Source organism: Seriola lalandi, unplaced genomic scaffold (genome assembly GCF_002814215.2).
Source record: "Seriola lalandi dorsalis isolate HSWRI2012SDOR001 ecotype SW California unplaced genomic scaffold, Sedor1 jcf7180002054914, whole genome shotgun sequence".
NCBI lineage: Eukaryota > Metazoa > Chordata > Actinopteri > Carangiformes > Carangidae > Seriola > Seriola lalandi.
The window spans coordinates 873,618-896,274 of NW_019525466.1; the positions used below are offsets into that span (position 1 = coordinate 873,618).

General features: G+C 40.2%; 1 protein-coding gene across 2 annotated transcripts in view; it reads left to right on the forward strand.

The window, feature by feature from the left end:
* tmem132e (transmembrane protein 132E) overlaps positions 1-22,657 on the forward strand; it is a 343,243-nt gene that overhangs the window by 287,241 nt on the left and 33,345 nt on the right. For both annotated transcript variants that reach the window (XM_087169786.1, XM_023430940.2), the window contains exons 3-5: positions 240-380; positions 9,429-9,621; positions 17,115-17,258. In XM_087169786.1, the coding sequence (XP_087025912.1) occupies positions 240-380; positions 9,429-9,621; positions 17,115-17,258 (478 nt within the window). The remainder of the gene's footprint in view (positions 1-239; positions 381-9,428; positions 9,622-17,114; positions 17,259-22,657) is intronic.

Here is a 22,657-nt window from a genome sequence, read left to right on the forward strand (position 1 = left end):
AATAATACTGTATAAATGCCCAGCGGGTGCACACTGTGACCTGAGGTAGTCCTCGCCTTCTGGTCTCATGTATCACTGCACTGTCATCTTCATTCATCTCTGTTATTGATTCATCTGTGGAATTGCTTTTGCCATGACGCAATACAAGAAGGAGGTCTGCTGCACACAGAGGGCTTTCACCTCTGACCTTGCACATAAATCACAGCCTCTAATAAAATTGACTCTTCCCATTCTTTCAGGGTCAAAGCAAAGAAAGGGGTGAACCTGCTCCAGACCAAGTCGAAGAATGCCCAGTGGAAAGTGGACTGGGAGGTGCAGTCCGGCGCCAAGCACTCTATTACCACCATCGATGTGAACAAGAACAAAGCAGTCAAACAGGGGTAAGTCAACAGCCCCAACTCTAAACACACTGCGTCTGTCTGACCGGACGATATTTGTTTTCCTCAACAGTGGACAAAAGGTCTCCAAAAAGGTTTCCCTGTGTGTTACAGACACAGTTCAGTCTCTGATTAAAGGCAGCTTTTAAAAGCATACACCCTCCTCTGTAAATGCCCCAGGAGCAAGGGAAGATGAAATACAGCCTTAGCCCACAGCAGTGACTCAAACACCCTCTGCTTTACAGCACCTAGTTAAATGAATGGAGCTGTTATCTGCTTAGTCTCGCTACATCTGCTGTTAATTCCATCTACACAGAGAGATGAGGTAGACGATTCTGACCGCTGCCATTAACATACCTTTGAGATGAGACCTTGCCTAAGAGCAGTAATTATGCCAAGCTCCTCAAAAGTGTAGAGACACCCAGTCACCATCCTGCAGTGTCCGACGGGACACTAATGGACTCAGTAAATACAACTTTATGGTAATAGTAAAACTGGAGTTGCTGAGTGATTTTCAAAGTTAATGCAATTTAAATGGTATACAGCCTATTAATGCATTTGTAAGTCTGCTTTTAGGAACACAGCCTAAATGATTTGACCAGTAAATTAAAGCACAGAGGTAAACATGTAGAGGCAGTTCCTCTGCTCCCTTGTTCTTCTTCCACTCAGGGGGTTGATTAACCCAACACAAATTACAAAACAGTGGAAATTAGAGCTGAATGTGGTTTTATTTTGAGATTTCTGCCTCCAGATACGAAGGAGGGGCAGTGAACTGACCCTTTAAACAGCTTCTCGCACATCGACGCCGTGAACATCAATTACATTTTGTTCACAGGTTTTTACATGAGCGCAGTTTGCCCTGCCTCTGAGCTATTTCCAGTGACGGGGAGCAACTCAAAATTAGCCACCATAAATCAGGATACGTGATGCGTTCAGTTCATTAAGAGCTGAAGCACTGGGAGTTAGGCCGGGTATCACCAAGCCTCCCAGGCTTGGAGGCGTTAACAACTGCTGGTCTAAATATTGTCATCCCTATGGACACGTTCATGGCTGAGGAGAAAGACAACGGCGAGGAAGAAGAAAACAAACTGGCCTTACCTGAAAAAGAAGTCCACCACTCCCCCCTTGTTTACTTCTTAGCGCCTTAGTGGCAGCCTTTCTTGCTATATTTAGTGACCCATGTCATGTAATCTTTGCCACCCTGTCACCATGTGGGAAATGTCCAGTAGGGGGTCAAGCATGGGTAGAGAAACAACGTGTCATGCCACATTTTGTCAAAAACCCAGTCAATTCTGTGACCACCTAAAGCCAAACAGCCAAACAATAGGCATAAAGTTATGAAGAGTGGAGTCACGGAAGAATTCCTGTTTTGATGCTTCATTCCCATCAAATTGATTGAACATGAGCATGAAATCTTTTTATATAAAAAAAAGCACTCATGCCTCTTAGGATTTTCCTCTGGAAATATATTGTTGTGAAATTGGTTCACACTACTTGTATTCTGGGTTGCTGTTGGGAAGTCTGCTTGAAGTCTTTATTTATATCGAAATGGTGCACAGTTTCAAGAAGATTTAAGTAATACATTCCAACAAAACATCTCCACTGTAATTTCTGAATCGTGATGTGCTCTTTTTTGTGTCACTGGCAAAAACATTGTCAGCTATTTGTTGTTGTGAGAAAGTGATTTTACCTGAAAAAATCCCTTCCTAATCTACAGTAATATTAGTTGCCTAAATTTAAAGCTGCTCTTTGTATATATATATATATATATATATATATTTTTTTTTTTTTTTTTTTTTTTTTTTAAATGGGAGCATCTTTTAGATTATGTTTGTGGAGAAATTAGTAAGTCTGAGTGAAAGCTGCTGTTTCTTTTTATCCATTTAAGTATTGTTGTCAGCCGCAGTGTTATACCACCACTGTGAGGCACCAAAGTCAGAAATTTACAAATCCTACACAAAAGTGGCTTTAAATAGATTTTAACCAAATAAAGTGTCGGTGTAGAAAACTCTCATATGAGTCATTTTTGGAGCAATCACATCACGTCATGTTGCCGTGTTGCCTGTGAGCAGTGGTTAAATTCTCTCATGTGTTTGGCCCTGAGCCTGAATGAGTCAAAGGTGTTGAAACTGTCTGACAGATTGTCATGCAAATGCAATGTTATGCTTTTCTTATGCTTTAAATTTCTACTTCAGTCTTTAATACCCCAAAATAAATGGACAGTATTTCCTACCAATTTAGTTGCACAAATGTGACAGCATTGAAACTCTTTTCCATTCCTCTAAAAGAAGCTGACCTGAAACTCATGTTACGTAATGCTATACAGTGATTCCAGTGGGTTTCTGTTATCGCATTTTCAGCACTTACAATCCCTGTAGCTTTCGTTTTCATTATATTCTTATTTGTTTTATCAAGAAAGTGCATCCAACCCTGTTTTCTCTCTTGTTTGATGTTTGAGTGGATGAGCTTTTGCTGCACGATGACTGAAAACTTCCCTCTCACGTCTTTGAGGGCGAAACTATGTGCAGCAGCCTCAGACTCAGATACTTTACAGTAATGAGCCCAAAAATGCAAGAATTCTCAAGACAATTCTGTCCCTAATTACCCAATTAAATGCAGTAATAAGGTAAATTCTAATATGTTGTCTGAGTTCAATAATTATTCCCATTCATATTTCTTTTTGTGCTAGATTTAAGCAGCAAACAAGGAACTAAAGCCTCCCCCTCTTCCTCACACACACACACACACACACACACACACATTCCCCTCTCCCATTAAAACCACAAACATACACACTCCAGCATCATTTTTGCATCGTGCTGGTGAACACATCTGAGCACCAATTCTGGTTGAACATCTGGTTTTGTTTACTCAAAATTACCTGGGACTGAGGAAATGAGGTGACAACGTTTCCCCGCCGGGGTGTATTGTTAATCTCTTCATCAGTCTCCTCTCTTTATTATTCTTTACTTATCTTGGTTTTTCTCTTCATCAGATCACACTTCACTCAGTGCTGAAATTATTCATCTTTCTTTTTTTTTTTATTCCTGTAAACCTCCATTTGGAACAGTCCCATTATAACAGCAGCTTGCTGATAACACCACATGAACCAATGCATTATTGATTGCGGTCAATGGGTTTCGAATGAATAATGTTCTTGAAAATGCTTTGGCATTACCACTGCTGCTGTCAGAACAACAGAAAGAGTCAATCATTTAATAAGACTCATGGTTTTTTTTTTTTTTGTTTGTTTGATTTTTTGTTTTGTTTTTTTTTTGGGGGGGGGGTTTGTGCTTTGAATTATTCAGCGTTAAACAAGGGATGAAACAAGAAAAAGACTCTGAGCACATTTTTAAGTGCCAATATTGACTCCTAACCAGGACAAACACAGGCTGACAAATACTCTCTCTGTTTTCAAAGCTGCTCCGTCATGAAAAAGAAAATGTTCTGTAGCACAAAAGATGTTCTACTGGGTCTGTTTACATCAATTATTTCCACATACAAAGGAATATCTTTCATGTATAAAATGTGTATTATATTTTTAGGTCAGGTCGGCCAAAAAAATGCAAAGCTTAGAAACATGGCCTCAAATGTAATGTGTAAAATAGTCCATTAGATTACTTAAAGTGTGTAACATTTTAAATATTCACGTCAACATTGTGTTGCTTTATGATTGCACGTAGCACTGACTGAATCTGGCATTCACACAACACTGCTGCCTAAAGTAGACTGAAAGCACGAGTCACTCTGCTGATGTTTTGTCTGGCAAAAGGGATGAAGACCTAGTTTTTACTTTAACTTTTCATTTTCCGCAGCTTTATGTTGGAGGGAAAACATGTAAACAAGATGAAAATAATTTATGTTTACAGTTCCATAGAACATTTTGTTTTTCTATTTGTCTAATCCACTTAGAATAAAGATAGCACCATAAAAACCAAGTTTTTACCGTCTCTGTTTTCTTACAGCATGAAAACTCTGGGAAAATAAATAAATAAATAAAGTAAATCTGCAACGCTGCACAAAGGGAACCAAAAGATTCTCAACCAGTTTTTTAAAAGTCCCACTACAACTAAAAAAAGTAATCCCTTTATGAATTTAACTGTATGATGATTACCACCTATTTAAGTTGTAACTGTAACTAAATAACATTACTCATATTTTGTATTGTGAAAATGTGGTCCGTTACTCCCCAACACCTTTTTGATCGACATTTGTTTTCAGTCAGTTTAGTTTTCTTAGCTTTTTAAAGGAATAGTTCAACATTTGGGAAAATGTGTTTGTTCACATCCACCTAATATCTGTGCATTAAGTACACGAGCATCCCCCTAAAGCTGTGTTCCTCAATGCACAATGCAGCTGTGCTTTTACACACTACAACTAGCCTTTACTAGAACTATCTTATTTCCTGACAGACAACAGTTTATCCTTACAGTGTGGCTATGGCATGAATGGCCAGATTCATTTAGGTTCTTGGTACAGCTCTTTGTAAAGGCACAATAGTACAACAATCGAACAAACATGGCAACGTCACTGTATCGTCAAGAAGCTATGCATATGTTGTTCACAAAAAAAGAAGTTTCAGCATTTTATTCCCCCTAGAAGCACAAACTGTAGCTGTTACTATTCAACAGTATAACATGCTCATTATTATTGAGCTTTAGAAGTTAAGCTAGCTGTTTCCCCCGCCTCCAGTCTTTATGCTAGGCTAAGCTAGCTAACAGAGAAGTTGATTTTGATCTTACTCCAGCAAGACAGTAAATAGTATATACCCTGAAATACTGAAGTATTAGATTGAAGTTCTTTGAATGCCTTTTAAAAAAGGACTTGAGTGCTGTAGATTTAACAGAGATAAAACTTAAGCATGGCCTGTTCTGAAACCTTTGTTCACCGTCTCTGTTCTTCTGCTGTCGTAGCTCTGCCTTGCACTACTTTGATCCAATGAACTCTCGCTGTTAATCAGTTCAAACAGACCTCTGATCAAAGAACGGAATCCCCCTGAGCGCTGAAAAAGCCCCAAGCTACAGTTTTTAAAACATAAACTTTGTACTATACAGATAGTACATCATTAACTTAATGGAAACAAGGATGGACTTTTCTTGAGCCATGTTTACTTTGTTCCTTTGCTCCTCTTGTATATGAAATCACTCATCTAAGTTTTCACCGCCCACTAGAAATACCATTATGTTAAATTTTGTTTGTCAAACATCTCCACTGTTTGTTTCTATGAAAGCTGAAGGGAATAATTACATGGATATCACAGTATAGGAAACCTCACCAAAACATTTCCTTGAATAGTGATTGTGGACCAGTGTTTTTTCTTTTCTTTTCATTGAAACTTTAGGAACTGGACTGAAGTCACATTAATTAGCTAAGCACATACATAATTTAGTATTTTGATGAAAAGGTCACCCTCTGATCCCACTGAGATGTCCTAAGGAGAAGTAATACTGTAACACAGCAGCTACTAGAGCGGTGGAGAGGAAAGCCCTGACCAGTTTAAATTAAAACTGTCATGGATTTGATTTTACTTGTTACTTGCACTTCACAATGCGTAAAGTGGCAGGGATGTAAAAGGAAATGTGAAGGTTGCATTGTGATTATGTGCGGCAACAATGTACATGCAGGCAACGTAAAGAGATAAAAACCTAAAGCAGAGAATCAGTGAGCGTTCTGATAAGGGCATCTACCGACAGACAGTGACGTGATATTTCCTAAAAATCCCTTCTTTTGATTCAGATTTCAGAAATGGTGTCAAAATGTGTCAAAGTGTAACTGTAGCTCGTTACATGAAATGTGAAGGAGGAATGACATTTTCTGCTCTTTTCTGCTGCTTTCACCTACAGATTCAGAATTTACTCTTCACAAAAAAAAAAGAAAAAAAGCGTGGCCTCTAACCCAAATCAGTGCATTGTGAAGATCATTTTTCCTTTCCCTCCAGCATGATAGCAGTTGACGCTGTATTGAGCGGCTGTACATGTGCTCACTCCAGTGGGCCGTATTGATGACAGCTTTAGTGTGTCACAGACAGACGGGGGTGTTTGTTTTCCGTGAGTGATGTCGAGACAAATAGGCTGAGATTTCATCACGATGTTCCTGAGAGGAACCTTTTGTGGGCAGAGGATTGTACAGATAGTTTGATCCAGCTTTCATTAAAGGGCTGTCAGACTGAATGGTGGGATGGGTCCCTGCTTTTGTGAAGGACAGACAAGCGAGCTGCCTCACTTTCAACTAAAGGTGAAGTTTGGCGGGGATGATTCTCGTCACGCGTGGAGAGAGATTTAATTTGCTCCTTCGCCACCGGTGAGACGTTTTCATGTTAGGCTTGTTGAACCTGAGGATTACAAGCCCAACGAGCGGGATTTTCATAACAGGAAGAGCTGTTATCGCTTCTGCATCTCTGGCATCTCTGTTTGTGAGAGTAAAATGGAGATCTCAGGCAAAGTCTTCTTCACACTGAAGAGAGAGGCCAAAGAGAGAATGCTCAAGTATCAAAGCATTGCACGGCGATCAGAACAATCAGGTTATCTACCAAAAGTCATTGATTGGTCGGAGGAAAATCTGCAGCCAGTGCAATTACGGTCATTTGAAAGTGAGAGGCTGAATAAAATTTGCAATCTCCTTGCACAAGCTCTGCATTCAGGCCTTAAGAGAGAAGAAGAAAGCAAGATTAGGGAGCAGTGATTGTTTATTGACAAGACCATTCAGAGGCAATCACTGATTAATTCATGGCATATGATAACTCCATCAAAGAAAGCAGGAATGCCCTTAGAAAACTTGCACTTCTCATCAGTTTTAGCGTCCACCAAGTGGAAACATATATAAGAAACAAGTCTAATGTCAGATCCGCTTTTTTCAGTAATGTACTAATAAATTATTAGGGAAGGGAAGTTTTATCTGGTGCATCAACATGACAATCCCATCTGGTCTCCTACAAAATGCATTAGTCTACAACTAATTAGCTTTTACCTATTGTGGGAAATGTGTTTGCTGCCTGGATTGCATTCACTGAAGAAAGAATTTCCATAGCAGGAAGTGTGATATTGTTGTACTGCACAGACCCGGAGGAGGTTGGGGCGGTTGGTCGAACACACAAAGCACAAAACTATGAAACACTTGGGTAAGTTCAGGGACAGGCGGAGATTTTGATAAAATAGTGTAAAAGTCAAGGTGTTCCTTCTAGTGCTATAAATGTGTGACTTTTTCAATATTTAACCGAGCTCACAGCATCTTTCCACAACGTTAACCAAGTGCTTCGTGTTGCCTGAATTTAACCATAAAAATTCAATCATGCTTCAATTGCCAGCAGTGAATATTGTAGGAAAATAGCTTTTACCTGTAGTAACTCATTTTTATAGTCACTCAAGATCTGTGGAAACAAGCTGTAAACACAACACTGACATATTATCACCTCTTAAGTTGATAATGTCAACTTGTCAGTAAATAAGTAGGTTCTTATTTACACAGCAGTGATGCTGTGTAAATGAGACACAAATAAGAATATCAATCCAATCCAGACGCTCCTTTTGGCTCTGCTTTGGTCTCCACCAACTCCTGAGGGAAATGTCTGTCTCATTATCTCCTTAACGTCCACTATGTCCACCAGCCTGTCGCTTATTGTGTCTGTCTGCTGTTTGGTGCTGAGCAGTGGGTCTGCAGTAGTCATGGAGCTTTTTCTCTAAAACAGCTGCTGCCTCTCAAAAAGATGCTAATGAGAATAGCGGGACTGAACCAAAACAGTAAAGCTGTGGATCCCGAAACCAAAACAACGAGCTAGAAGAGGCCAAAACACTCCGACTAACTCTGATGTTAATTCTCATTTGATCCATTGTTCATTTAAAAATGTTGTTTATATTGGCTTTAAATACTGTACATTGACAGGAAATTATTTACAGAACTTCAAATTAAAATCCAAAATGAATAGGGGGCTTAAAAAAGGGGCTGTAAAAAGCAGAGTTGAGTCCAGACAGGCCGCAGCGGAAGGAGACGTGCAGAGTGAGACGGGTGTAAGTGAGGTGACGAGACATTAACTTGGTGCATTGATGCATCATTAGTGAGATTCAAGTAGGGTTCAGGCCAGGCTCCTAAAAGTCCTTTGAGCTTCACAGAAGGAACATTTTGTATTCAGGGTTTGTGACCAGACAAAAAAAGAAGGTTTCTAAAAGGATTATGTCACTAAAGGATTAAATTGCAGCACGGGAAAATGAATCGTGTTGTAATGTGCTTTAGCAGAGTTTCAGCTTCTTCACCTTGACTTCATTTAATCAAGACAAGTGTGGACCAAAAACACTTATCATAATGGCTGGTCAATAAAATTATATTAACCAAAACCACTAATGTGGTGGATTGTCTCCTCGCAGCTGCTGTGTTGAACCTGAGTATCACTGCGGTTGCCTTTGCTGCTTATTTTTCACATCAAGCAATCAAATTTATGTGAGTAAAGAGCGATAAAATTTGAAAAGTGAAGTCAGAACTCCACTCGCGAAGCGTGACGTTGTAAACAGTTTACTGTGACCTTTAAGATCCTACGGCGCTGTTAACTGCCTTGTATCTGTCAGGAAGCCTGAGATCCACCAATCAGACTGAAGGAGCTGCTCAGGCTGCGGCTGACTGAATGAAATGTTATGATGGGGCCTTTTCATCAATGAATGTGCCTGATAACTTATGTGAGCTGTGCTGAATGCATAACATTGATTATACTCCACCGGATGCTACGAGATAGATTTTGGCTTGTATCCTGAAATCTTGCCTGGCAGCTTTTTGAATATTGGTTTATTGATACGACCAGATACAACCATACTGTAATCAATCCTACAACTTTTCAATTTCCCACAAAAAAGGATATGTAGATATTGAATATCACTTTGAACAAATGCTGAAAAATACACCATATGTCAAGTAGCTTATTTCAGCTGAAGGGTAACTTAAGGAAAACTCACCTATTTCATTACTAGAAATGAATGCATTGCCAGATGTTCTTGTTATACTCTGCAGTGTTTCCCGTCAACATGTTGCTGTAACTGATGTCTTGCCTTTTGATCGTGTGTCTGACAGGGACGTGTTGGGCAACGTCGAGGTGATGCAGCTGGATTTCGAGATGGAGAACTTCACCAGCCTCTCGGTGACCAGGAGGATCAACTGGAACATCGACTACAAGGGCCAGAACCCGCCTCCTGATTCAGAGAAGGTTGTGACGGAGCTGACGGTGGTGCAGCGGGACATCCAGGCCATCATCCCTCTGGCCATGGTGAGTGGAAGGAGAGACAGATTAATATGGATATGATTGTTATTACACTCAGATTAATTTCAATTGTTTAATACTGTTGTTTTTTATTAACTAAACTTATGTGACCAACTCAATCATGTTAAAACACCATGTCTTCTTTTAAGGGAAATTTTCAAAGTTTTCAAATTGTAAACTAGATTGTCAATCAACACCTGTCAGAAAGCATAATGACATATTCTGTTCAAAAATGAAGCCAACACTGAAGTAACAAAAACTGCAGTTTCTCAAATGGCCACTTGAGGCTGGCACCAAAAGTGAGTCAATCCCCATAGACTCCCATGTTAAAATGCCCAACTTTACAGCAGTAGTAAACGTCTTTACAGTCTTTTGGTCTCTGTAGCTGATGTCCTCCTCCTCACATCCGTTAATGGTCCTTAGATCGGGCATGTGTGGATCCTGCTGTGTCCTGATCCTGTGAATCCATTTCTGTTGTTTCTATGTTACTGATATAATGTTTCCCTGGTTATTCAGTCCCATTAATAATGTTTACATGAGTCAACCCAGAGGTAAGGGGCCACTTTTGTATCTACACTAAAACTGTAGCTCTTTCATTCTGACAGCCTGCACTTTATATATCATGTGCACAGAGCATCAGACCTAACACAGACAGATGTATTGTCATTATCAATAAATCCAATCAACACTTAGTCTCTCTGCAGTGATTTGCTGATTGTTAAGAAAGTCAACCAATCCCAGAACACTTAAGTGTCCATTACTCATTTAATCAGGGCTGTTCTCTTTGCCTCGTGAAAGGTGGCAATTAGTGAGGGTAGTAAACAGATTATGGGAACAAAGGGAAATTAATCAAGCAAGAGGTGCCGAGTGCCCCCGGCTATGACTCGCCTTCTTACTTCCTCTCTCGTGGTCTTGCTTTACTCCACTTGAAACCCAGTGGAAAAAAAGTTCAACATCACATCCTATATCTGCTCATTAAAATTTACAGTGCGTGGAAAATCATGTAGGTAGGACGCAGGTAGTGTGTAGAAGAACAGTTACATAAATATTATGAACAACTTAAAAAAATCTGCATCTATCTCTAAGAAAAAGGCTTGATATTTATCAAAATGATAAGCCTTGGTTATCTGTTATGTATTTGCATTATTACAACTGTTCTGCATCTAAAGCTCCATTAAATACTTGAGCTGCAGTTATGACTGTGTATGGCACATCTGTTGTAACATAAGGTTCACTTCATATCTCTGGTCCCCTTGACATTTGGGATGAGCATGCATCTTGTACCCAGATGTGTTTAGATGCATTGCAAAATTAGATTTCTGCCTGTGTGCATTTCCCTTGTAAAATTTACATTCTGAAGCAAGATGGCAGGAACTATTAGTGCTTTTCCTTTTTTTCCTCAGCTGCCTGCCACCTCTGCACCTCGACATTGATGTGTGATTTTCATGCCTTTTAGCTGCAGCGTCTAAGCAGAGGAATCGGGTTAATATGGGTAGGAACAATAAAAAGAGGACTGGTGTTGTCATCATCTTCAGTGTTTTTGGTTCACGGGGAATTTCAAGGGCATCAGCAGCCTTCCCTGTCACTGCAAAAAGAGGACTTGGCTACATTTGTTTTAAAATGGAACGAAGGAAAAAATATCTGTGACACACTGCAGACTAAGCCCGGTCAGGCTCGAACAATTCAGGAAGTTTTAATACCCTGGGAATTCTCTGAGTGCTTCCAATTACTCTATCAAGCATCACTGACATTGTTCAGCGATATAAATAATCACAATTCGCTTCCAAACCAAACTTAAGAACATCCCAGATCAACTTAGTGTGCTCATTACTCTCAGCACAGTGAGAACGGCGCTGGCATCCTGTGAAAAAGCAGTGAGTTCTTGAGTCAGGCGAAGACTAAAAACCTTTCATCATCATACGACATTTATTGATTCCCAAATGTGAGGGAGTCCGGCAGGTGGGCACTGTGGTCTCCTTGAAAGATGAGCTTTAATCCATCTTTTCTTATGTCCTGACTAATTGGATTGTGAGTTATATCAAAGCAAAAACAGTGGACGTTCTAGTGGACTAGCAACCGTGAAAACACGTAACTTTGTTACACGCAGCCTCCAAAGGAATACAGCCCGTGAATTAGGACACAGCGACTATCTGGAAGAAAAAAACTAATCTTAACAGTGCTGCTGTTGTGCATATTGTGCTTTGAGGCTGTTATAGTGCGGCGTGAATAACCTATTGATTGTGATTGATTGTTAAATGTGAAAACAGTAATAATTGCTGCGGTGGCTATAAAAGCTTCCAGAGTTTCCCGTCTGGATGTGACCTTGCAGCAGATGAAACCTCAGTGGTTCTTCACAGGAACACAATGCAGCGCTGATGTTTTCATGTTCAGCATCAGGATGTACTGTAATTAGCACAGAGAACAGGGCCACCGTGGATTCACCAAAACCAACCAGTGTGTCTCAAAGGCTTCTTACGAGCACATCTGTGCCTCTCACATAAAGGGACGAAAGCATTATAAACAAGAAATGAATCAGGTCATAGGATGCGGTACTCAAGAAAAGAGACAGTGCAGCAAAAGACTGGCTCTGAAGTTGCACTTCCTTAGACTTCTCTCACTGTAGAATAACTGTCATTTTTAAGTTCAGCAGCAGATGCAAATCAACCAGTACTTTTCAGCAGGTGGCATAAACCCACTGACAGCTTGTAGAAAGGCTCAGCACTTTCAGAAACTGCTGATATAGAGAGGTGGGAGGCGGTTCTGTCTCCAGAACACAAAACATGATTCATTTTGTGTTACAAAGCAGCAGAGATGAAGGTCTAGGGTGGACCCCTACTGTAACTTCAGACTGAGAAACATCTGAATGATGAGGAGAGAGAGAAGGAAGGAAAGGGAGTAACAGTTCCAGGATGGTAAAGTTAAATCCACTTTAGGGCTTATTACACAGTTTAGGCCACTATTAACACCAAGCTACCGAAGGCCTCTTGAAGAGGAGAGAAAACAGGAAGTGTGATGCCAGATTTCCAACCCCATTAGCTGCTTCGTGCCACAGTAGCTTCCAGATGTTGAATAAAAAATTATGTTTTCTGTTGCACAAACCTCACAGCCTGCAGTCACGCATCGTATTTTCACATGTAAATCTTCATTCATTCATAAAGATCCACATCTGGCAAAATGCGTTGTTTACATTATTCAGGAGCAGGTGAAAATGGTTGTAGTTGAATTGAGCAGTTAAGCTTCACTTGCTAAGTAACCTCGCCTGTGAAACACAGACCCTGTGGGCAATTCCAACAAGGCTCCACAGTTATGGATTATGCTCTCTGTCATCTGTAAACACACTTTAGACAAAAAGGGACGCATTTTGTTGGTCTAGCAAAAAGAAAATGTAGTTAAGTGAGAATTTTAAACTGAGATTATAATCTGATGTTTCACTATTGCCAATTCAGTAATTTAGAGAAATTATAGTATATAATTCTCTGCGTATTGACTCAATTCATAACTGATTTAAAAGTGATCAAATATTCAACAAGATCTGGGTTTGAATTTGGCTCGTCACGATACACTAGACAAGTATGGTGGTCGATATATATTGCAATATCTATCATATTTTGTTTGTGTGTTTTGTCTCTTTTTTGGAAAATAAATTAGAGTGTAGGGAGAGAGTCTGTGGCCAAAACTGTTCATTCATTTGTGTATTTTAAACATTACTTTTTTTTTCTTTTTTAAATAATAATAATATTAAAAAGAAAAAATGACTTGATGTGTTAAGAGACCTGATCATATTTTACATGGGCCTAACAAAATTTGCTGTCAAGTGGTTAAACACTCTTGTGTCACTGTAACTCAAAAATACCAATTCAGTCCAGTATGTTGCTGGAATTAAGACATTTTTTGAATCAACATTAAACAGAGTATCTAATAACTGTTTTGCTGCTTTATACAGAATATAGTAATTAAGCGAAATGATAGCTGTGTGCAGTCATGACTGATTTTTGTTCCAAGCTGAATTCAGGTAAGCATAATTAGTGTTCCCAAAGCGGCGCACATTTAATTGTAAAGTGTCTTGTGTAGTATAATACTTACCAGATGCCAAAACAGCAAGGAGAGCTCAGGGATGATGTCTTTCAATTAGATTTTTGCCCCAGAGTCCCGTCAGTTATCCACAGAGGTCTGCTGTGCTGTGCCTCGCATAAATTGGCCACGTTTTGTAAACTCCAAAAAAAATAAATCATGAAACAACCTACAAACAAAACTCCTCTACCGCCGTAGCTTCAACATCACAATAACAGTTCTGCTGAAAAAGTAGAATTTGTGGAGCAGATACAAATTTATTGTTGGTTTGATCTTTTGAGTTCGGTAAGATTACATCTTAAAAAACGAAAAATAAAACCAAGGTAATGTGACTGACGTTGAGTTACTGATTCACTGATGTTCCAGACCATTTTCAAAGGATTCATACAAAACAGATAATTACACAGGAAACAAAGAATGGGGCATTGTGATGCTGAATGGACCCGAAAGAAGCTCCTTTGGAGTTATGATAGAGCTTTCAAAGCAATTAAGAGTCTTATTTTCTATTTCCACAGTATCAAGAGCAACTTTAAAGTTTGAGTCAGATCCTGCTATAATGAATAGTTTTTATATCCATTGTGTGTCATGCTGCTCTCTGAGTGTGAGGATATGTTATACAGTGGAGCTGAGTGTGTGGTTGTTCACGGGAAACAGTTAAGATCCCTATTTTCTGAAAGTGTCTTCATTTTCACTGCTTCATTGCAAAGATTTTACATTAACCTATTCACTAATGAGATGTCTTCTATCTGTTCAAGAGATGTCACCTCTCGCAGTAATTACACTTTTCTATTATATGTCAGTCGTGGAATATACATATAACTGGCTCGAAGATTTTTTTTAATGTACTAATGCTAAAGTTTCAGTTTGGATTTTACACAGTTACTGCCACAGTGAAGCTTGCAAATGATAGTATTGATTCCTGAGACTAGAAGCAGAGCTGTGCAGCTTTATTTATTGATCTGTTTAAAGCTTAGGCAGAGTTTGATTAACATAGGAATGTCTGACAAAGCGTTACTTCACAATGCTTTTTGGCTGGACAGCAACAGCAGGGCGAGCCCGTATAAGCGCAAGTGTCGCTGACTGACTGACTGACTGATGAAGTTACACCATTGGTCAGCCGAATACTTACCGCATGGCAAGCAGTGTTGCCAACGTAGCGCCTCTGTCACCTCGCGACAAATCCAGCTTCAGCTAACGTTAAAGTCACATGCTTCTTGCACGTCATGATTGATTAGCTAAGTTTCCTTTGCCTCATTTTCCTTTTATTGATTCACTGTATTTTTCCACCTCAGTCAAACGTAAAACACTATTTCAACTTTTTTTGGGGGGGGGGGATATCCTATATTATTTTTTATTTTTATATTTTTTAACATCTAAATTGTAAATTTGCATGAAAACAATTGTCAGAGAGTTAATGCAAGACTGAAGTTGTTTCCTGTTATAAATTATCTTTGTATTTGGCTTGATGGATTTGTCAGTATCAGACCAAGTTAGTTTCTGCCACCATCTCATTTCGCATGTTGCTCAGATGGGACAGACGACTTTAATGTTTTCTGCTCCAGCCACTTGGAAAAGTCTATAGAATAAGCTGAAATTAAAAAAGTTTGTGACTCCAGCAGAATGAAAAACAATTACCATATCCATAGTAAATGACTCTACTGGTAATACCCTCTTGTTATTATTGTTACATGTAGGTCTCTGTTGGCATGCAGGTTTTTCTTTCTATGCTCATTCTCTTTGTTTTTGTATTTGTGGTATCGACCAGGTCTCCCATGCAAAAGAGGTGTTTTACCTCAAAGTGCATGGTAAGTTAAAGGTTTCCAGGCTGTATCTTTTGATCCGCTCTATATCGTTTCACCTTTGTGCGTTACGGCACTCTTAGAGGCAAAGTTCAATGTCGTGCAAGGACACTTCAGAACTTCCTGCCTTTGTCATTTACTTAAGGCCACACAGAGAAGATGCCTTGACAACACTCTGCACTGAGTCTGTGTATAATATTCCCTCTATGAATAAACGAATGAATAATTTGCAAGTCTTGCAGCTGTGTAGAAACCCATGAAAAACTAGAGCGGGAAGAAAGTCGCTTCATGCTCTGCACCCTTATTAAGACTTTAAGATGAATGTAAGGCAGAAATTTAAATATACTATTTTTTGATTCCAGGAAATTTAGATGGTCTAGGTCTCTCTCCTGGGCTACTTGTGCACCACAAATGAGAAAACTTGTTACCCCCCTTGCAGCTTACATGATCTGCAAAAAAGAGAGAAAAAAAAAAGAAAGTAATGAACTGATTTGAACTTCAACTGGAGGCCTGGTGTGTATTTAATTGGCTGTTTGCATTCCAGTGCATTCGTAATAAAAATACAGATAGGATGACAATGTTTGTCTTGTTTATGTGTAGTTAATCAGCATTCAAGGATTATTTTTATCAGTGCCTATGAGTGGTTGTATTTACTACAGTTTGAACCCTTTTGAAGTTGTAATAATATAGAAAAATGATTAAATCATAAAAAAGTATGAAATTATTATTTAAAACTAAATTAGATATGTATTAGATTAGATGTATTATAATGCATCCATGTAAGTGCGTCACAGCCAGGTGATTAAAAAGAGCATAGAGAATTTCTCATTCCTAAATGTGTTTATGAGCAAATTAAAATTATACTTTAACCATATGGCCTAAATGATTCACATTAGATAATAAGGATAAAGTTTCCTCAGTGGAGTGATGAGCAGAAAATTAGTATTGATGGTGCACATGGTTGAAACATAATTTGGTAAATAGATAAATCATGAGGGGAAAAAAAACCCTGCTTTTTATTTCCTGATACTGCGCCGTCGCACCATGTCCCTGTTGCCTTTTCCCAGAGTTGTTGTGGACTTCAGAGGAACATCATGGGCTTCCTGCTGTGGCAAAAAAAATCCATCTCTTCTAACGTCCAAGTCTGATTTCTGCTAATGTGCTCAAAGTAAAACTGTATAATGGATGGTTGCATCAGATCCTGTGCAGCGGTACCGTAAATGCCAATGCCTTTTATGTAGCCGGGAATCTAAGCTTGATGCTGTGATTCCACTGGTAGGACCACATTAAAACACATTTCTCAGAATGAGTACGGTTAAGCTTATTGCTTTTCTTTGAATTTGCTTTTTTATCCATCTGCATTTCAGTTATCTCCAGTTTAAGTGTACTGAAAAGAAAAAACAGAAAAGTGTACTTGAAATGAAAATGTCAGCTGATGAAATGCAATGAAAGGCGTCTCAGTAAAATGAGTTCTGGTCTGCCGCTGAGCATCACCTGGGAGACCCAGGAGCCCTCGTGGTAATCGTTTTAAATGTGGACATCAGTAACACTGATAAAAAACATAAAGGAAAATCACTTCCTGCCTCTCACTGTTTCGTGAACATCATGTCCATTTTGTTCTCTCCATAGGACACTGAGATTATCAACACTGCCATTCTGACCGGACGCACTGTGGCCATTCCTGTCAAAATGGTCTCCATAGAGATGAATGGAGCCGTCACCGACGTCTCAGCCTCTGTGCAGTGCAAGTCCTCAAATGAAGACATTGTTAAGGTACAGTGAACCTGATTTCCTCAATCTCTGTATCTGGGAGAAGATGTCAATTTAGAAAATGTAATCCCTTTACGCTTCCACTAATACTGGAGAGTGGCTCGGAACCACAGTCACAACATCAGGAAAGCATAAAAAACTTCATTTTGGGCTGCTCCATGTGTACTCTTGATTTGATTCTTGCCTTGTGCCTCAGATAAAATCAATGGATGTTCATAAAACTCTGTATATAAATCAATATGGCTGCAAAGGAGCAGTAAAAGCTCCATGATATGCTTTTTAAAGCAGCACATCTACCATTTGTCAAAGCGAATCTTGTCCGCAGAGTTCTGCTTACCTGTAGTGCAAAAACCCGCCACTTCTTGTTGTTGACTTCGGTGCGGTGGCTGCAGGCACATTTAACACCGGTGTCCCAGGATCCAGAACAATTACAGCTCAGACTCACAGGGAATCTAAGCTAAGTGTACAATATCCAGTCTGGTTAGTTGATTAAGCAAATTAAAGTGGGATCACAACAACTTGCAGAGCACATTAGAGGCTGTGATTACGCAGTTATTATTTTCTCCAGTCAATTACAATCATAATATATTGCGCTATAGGCGGATTGTATAGGCAGTACGGTGAAGTGCTGCAGTGCCATTTTGCACTGTTGATCATATTAAACATGATGGTGGAAAGGGAGATGTGACCTTAGACATTATCTGGAATATTACACAGCCCACATTTGCACACTTGGGACGCACCAGACACACACACACACACACACACACACACACACACACATTGAGACAGCTACCGGGGAAAAAAAGGCAATCACAGTGCATCTGCAAGATGGAAACAGCTTTTAGCTTTCTAAACCAACAGGTACAACATCTGCAGCAGTACAGAACAGCCTGTTTCACTGAGACAAAACCACAACACCCTTACAGAGGCCGTAAATATATAATAAACGCAGCAGCAGCAAATAATAACAGCAATAATGCAACAGCAGCACAATCATATAAATTATATAGGTATTTTCTTCCTTGTATAGAGAAGTCCTTAATGAGGCCGGTAAGTCTGTTTTGGCCCATTGTGGATCTTAGTCTATTTTTAACTGGTCCCAGTTTTGAGAACGAACGCTCCCTGATGCATAAATAGTCAGAGTGCTAGATCAACATTTGGAAACACAGATTGTAGTTTCCTTCCTCTTAGAAGTTGCAGCAGTGACCTTTGCTAATGAATTTTTAATGAATTCTCTCAATTGTCCAATTTCGTCCACAAAATCTTCCTCCACATCCATCACCTGTTAGCCGCTCCTGTTCGAAGATCTTCTACAGAGGTGGATGGAATATTGTTCAAGAATCCAAATATCGCAATATCCTCGTAGGAGTGATACCTCCCATCCAGTTCCGCAACAAGTTGATTGATGACGGAGATATAAAACTGTTGTCTTGGACTTACCTCGTTCACAGTCAGGTTCAGTGGATTCATCTGCTTGGTTTTTCCTTTTTTTCTGTCCCTCTGTGTGTCCACTTTGTAGTGTTGGGACACAGTTGGAGACATGTATGGCTGACATAATCCCTCAATGAGCTGATCAAATCAACAGTACGATATAAGTCAAATTCAGCTGCCTGTAGAGCAGTACTAGTCTTGTGAAAACACTGCAGTATGTTGTTCCACATGTTACACAGAAAGGCGTTCGTCTAGTTTTTCCATCTTCGCGAAGAGGGTGTGTAGATTTGGGTTCGAGTCATCGCCTAACTTTTGCAGTGACTCGTGATTCCCTCTGTTGCCTGCGCGTGTGCTGACCATCTAATATCTGAAACTCTGTTTCTTGTGGTCGTCATTAGGCTGTAAACCTGCAGTGACTGTCTGCAGATGAGACATGGATTTGGAAGGAAAATTAAAAATTGTCTGTAGGAAATCAAAAAATGTCCTCCGTCTCGAGGCAGCAGGTAACACGGTTTACCCATCACTTCACTGAATGTGTGTGCTCCACTCGACCAAAGGGTTAACAAAAAACATGTTGGCGGCATTATAATAACCCTATCCTCGGCAGTTATGGACATCAATGACAGACCCTGAACTGACAAACCCTGTGCGATGCAGCCATCAGGTGACACGCCGAGCAAAATTAACGTGTGCAGCATCTGGAGCGAAGCCGACACTGATCGAAAAGTACTTTGCCACTTTTATGTAACTGATTATCTCTGGGAGGAACCGTCTCCCATCAGTTCAATAAAGTCTAAACACGTTGTTGATGAGAGGTGTGATGGTGTTCCCTCGCCAGCGTTGCCATATTTTTTCTATATGTGCTTTCGAGGATGGATCAAACTCGCTAATGACTTCCAGCACACCCATAAATTTCCCATTATCAGGTTGGCCAAAAATTTCACTGTGTCCCCTGAAAGGAAATCCTCGCTGTGCTAGGCGCTTCGCCGCTTTCACCCTCTTTAAATCCTCGTCCAGTTTTCACATTCACTGTCGAATTGTTTTTTTTTTAAGTTCCGTATCTATACGACCAGCATCAGCACAGCGCGTAAGATAAGCAACCATAGCCTCTCCGTGGCTCTCTCCGATCCTTCATGTTCAGCCAAGCGTGCGGCTGCATTTTTCCGCTCGCTGTCCCCAAATAATTTACATGCAAAACAAAGCACAGTGCAATTGAGGGGGAATAAGGAAACCATTCTCATTGCACATTTGCCGGTTTCCTCTTGAACAGGGTTGTGGGGGAAAAAGTACCATTTCTGGTGTTTGTGTTGTCTTCCTGACGCTGCCACATCTTGCGTCTTTGTTCTGATAAGTTTCAGGTCTCATTTTAACACAGTATGACCAAATGTTCATTAATTTGATCTCGGCGCGCAGAATCCAAGCTATAGGTAGCAGGGATTTGCGGCGTCTCGTACCCTCGCCGCAGCAACATGTGAGGCTGCGACATCATTGGCTAATTCCCAGGGTGTTGGTCACACAACATAATGGTGTTACGGGTGGTTTGAAGTGTCAGTCCCTCTGTCTCAGACTCCTTTTTGTGAATCAGGTGATTGTGAGGCGTGGTCGTGGTTAGTCTTTGCCATGACTAGAGCTAGCTGCGTCTACAGGTAAGGATCCCACGGTAAACCTTAGTCTTCCTGCTGTGGATCTTCATCATGTAACTGTCATGATTGAGATTCTGCATCTTTGAAACATCCAGTCAACTTAGGGATTTTGTTTAGTCGCTCTCGGTCTCGCTGTTCTTTCAGCCAATGAGCTTTTAGTTTTTGTGCCTTACACTTAATAACAGTGACGTATTATTTGACAAAATTGACTCCATGCCTAATTTTTTAGATGTTTCTCCCTTTAAATGAAAAATATTCTGGCCAATCCTGGGCCCTCGCACATGTGGGGGCCCCGTAGGCTGCAGCTTGGTCCGGCCTGTGCATGAATCTGCGCCAAGAGTGCAGCCTGGCTCTGGTCGTATTACGTCTCAGTGGGTGATACTGACATGAAAGAGGATGTTGATTGTGGATTGTTTCTGCTCTCTTACACCCACTTAGCCTACTAATTATCAGGAGGTTGACACTAACGGTCCAGCCATGTTTGTTTTGTGAACAAAATGAATCTGACAGAGGCATGATGCTCCAAACTGTAAACCCCGTCAATCTATCAGAACTCTAACTTCATCTCGTCTCCCTGGATAAAGAGGGATTTTTTTTTTCTTTTAACCAGAGAATCTGGCAAATGATAGCTCTATTTTTCTTTAAACCAGTTTATACTTTATCTCATTTCTCCAAGTCTATCTCCTTCCTATTCAGAGGTTGTGCAGCTATTGAAAAACACTGAATACAGTAACAGCTGCATGCGCACACACTGCACTCGGAGGGAAACAGGCATCGGGGAGAAGGAGGTCAGACGTGACTCGCAGTTCGATCAACTTTGATGTGTCAGACACACTAAACAAATTTTCTCCCATAATCTTTACATTCGACCACATTCATTTCTTATATTTGAAGAATCTAAAACCAGTGTGTGTCGAAAAGCCTTTCTTTTTTTTTCATCACATGACGTCGGGCTAATGAAAGCCTTTTCGGTGGTTTAGCAGCTCCTCAAGGTCAGGTCAGGCAGGTTTGACTGCGGCTTTTACAGACTGAGGCACTGAAGCCAACAAGCCGAATCAGACACGGACTTCTATCACACTGGCTGTGACTGGCTATTGTCTGTTCTTATTAAAAGACCAGTATATGTCCAATATATTTTCACTCTGGTTTACTGGAGTAATCCTTGTGTCTCACACTGCGCGTCTTGTCTTGTATTCAACCTGGTCCAGATAAATAGACTTGGATACCAGAGGTAGAAACAAACAAAACCGGGAATTAAAAGCATTTCCTGTACGGATTACTTTCTTTTAGGTGGGAGGGGCTCCAGCTGTGGTGTACTGTATTATGCCGTCAATAGAAAAGAACAGGTGTTGCAGTGGGACGCCTTGCCTCAGCACGTCATCTATCATTTTTCATTATCCATTAAAGACGAGGCGCATGTGATATTGAGTGGGCTTGCTTCAGCGCGTTTGCCATTGAACATTCGAGGCTAATTCAAAATGAGCCCTTCAGGCCCAGGAAATACACGAGTCGTGACAGTTCAATAAAACGTCCCCCGGAATACAGAAATAAAAGATTCACAGTCGGCCTGACAGAGGAAGAATCCTCCCTCGCTTTGTTGTTGTTGTTGTTGTTGTTGTTGTTGTTGTTTTTTTTTTTTTGTACCACACACATTAGTTTCATGCCCAAAGTCATGTCGATCTATTCTAATCACATTCTTGTTTTAGCTGCGGCATGTTGGTTGTTGTGTTTTTTGGATTTTTTTTTTTCCTGAGCACTACAGATGGATGGTGCAAAATACAAACACCACAAAGCTTTCCAGTACCTTGTCACATCTCCTGCTAGCCTCCCGCAACTCAAACAGCATTTAAACTGAAGACGTCTTCCCTGAATAAAGCTTTATTTTGAGCCCAGCTTTCTCATTTGGATATTTGCTAACCCACAGGCTGTTGTATTTTTTGTTTTTGTTTTTTTTTGTTTTTTTAACTTTGAGAGTAAAAATAGGTGAGAAGCTGTCATTTTTCTTTACTGGCATTTCTTTTCTATTTCTTTAGTTCTTTCCTCTTTGGGAATAACTAAGCTGAAGTATGCTTTAAGAGCCTATTTCAGATAAGCCAAACCAGTATGTGCATAGCTTTACCTGTACAGTATGTGTGTGTGCATGTGCAGGAATAATTATTATGGTTATAAAAGGTGGGAAATGGCAAGGCTGGGAGTGTGTCAGGGGGAAGGAGGGGGCACTCGCTGGCCATCATAGGCGACAGACACTAAGCCCTGTTCCCTCACTGATCATCCTCTCCCCTGGTGTTGTGACTCATATAACCCATCTGAAGGCAGAGATAAGGC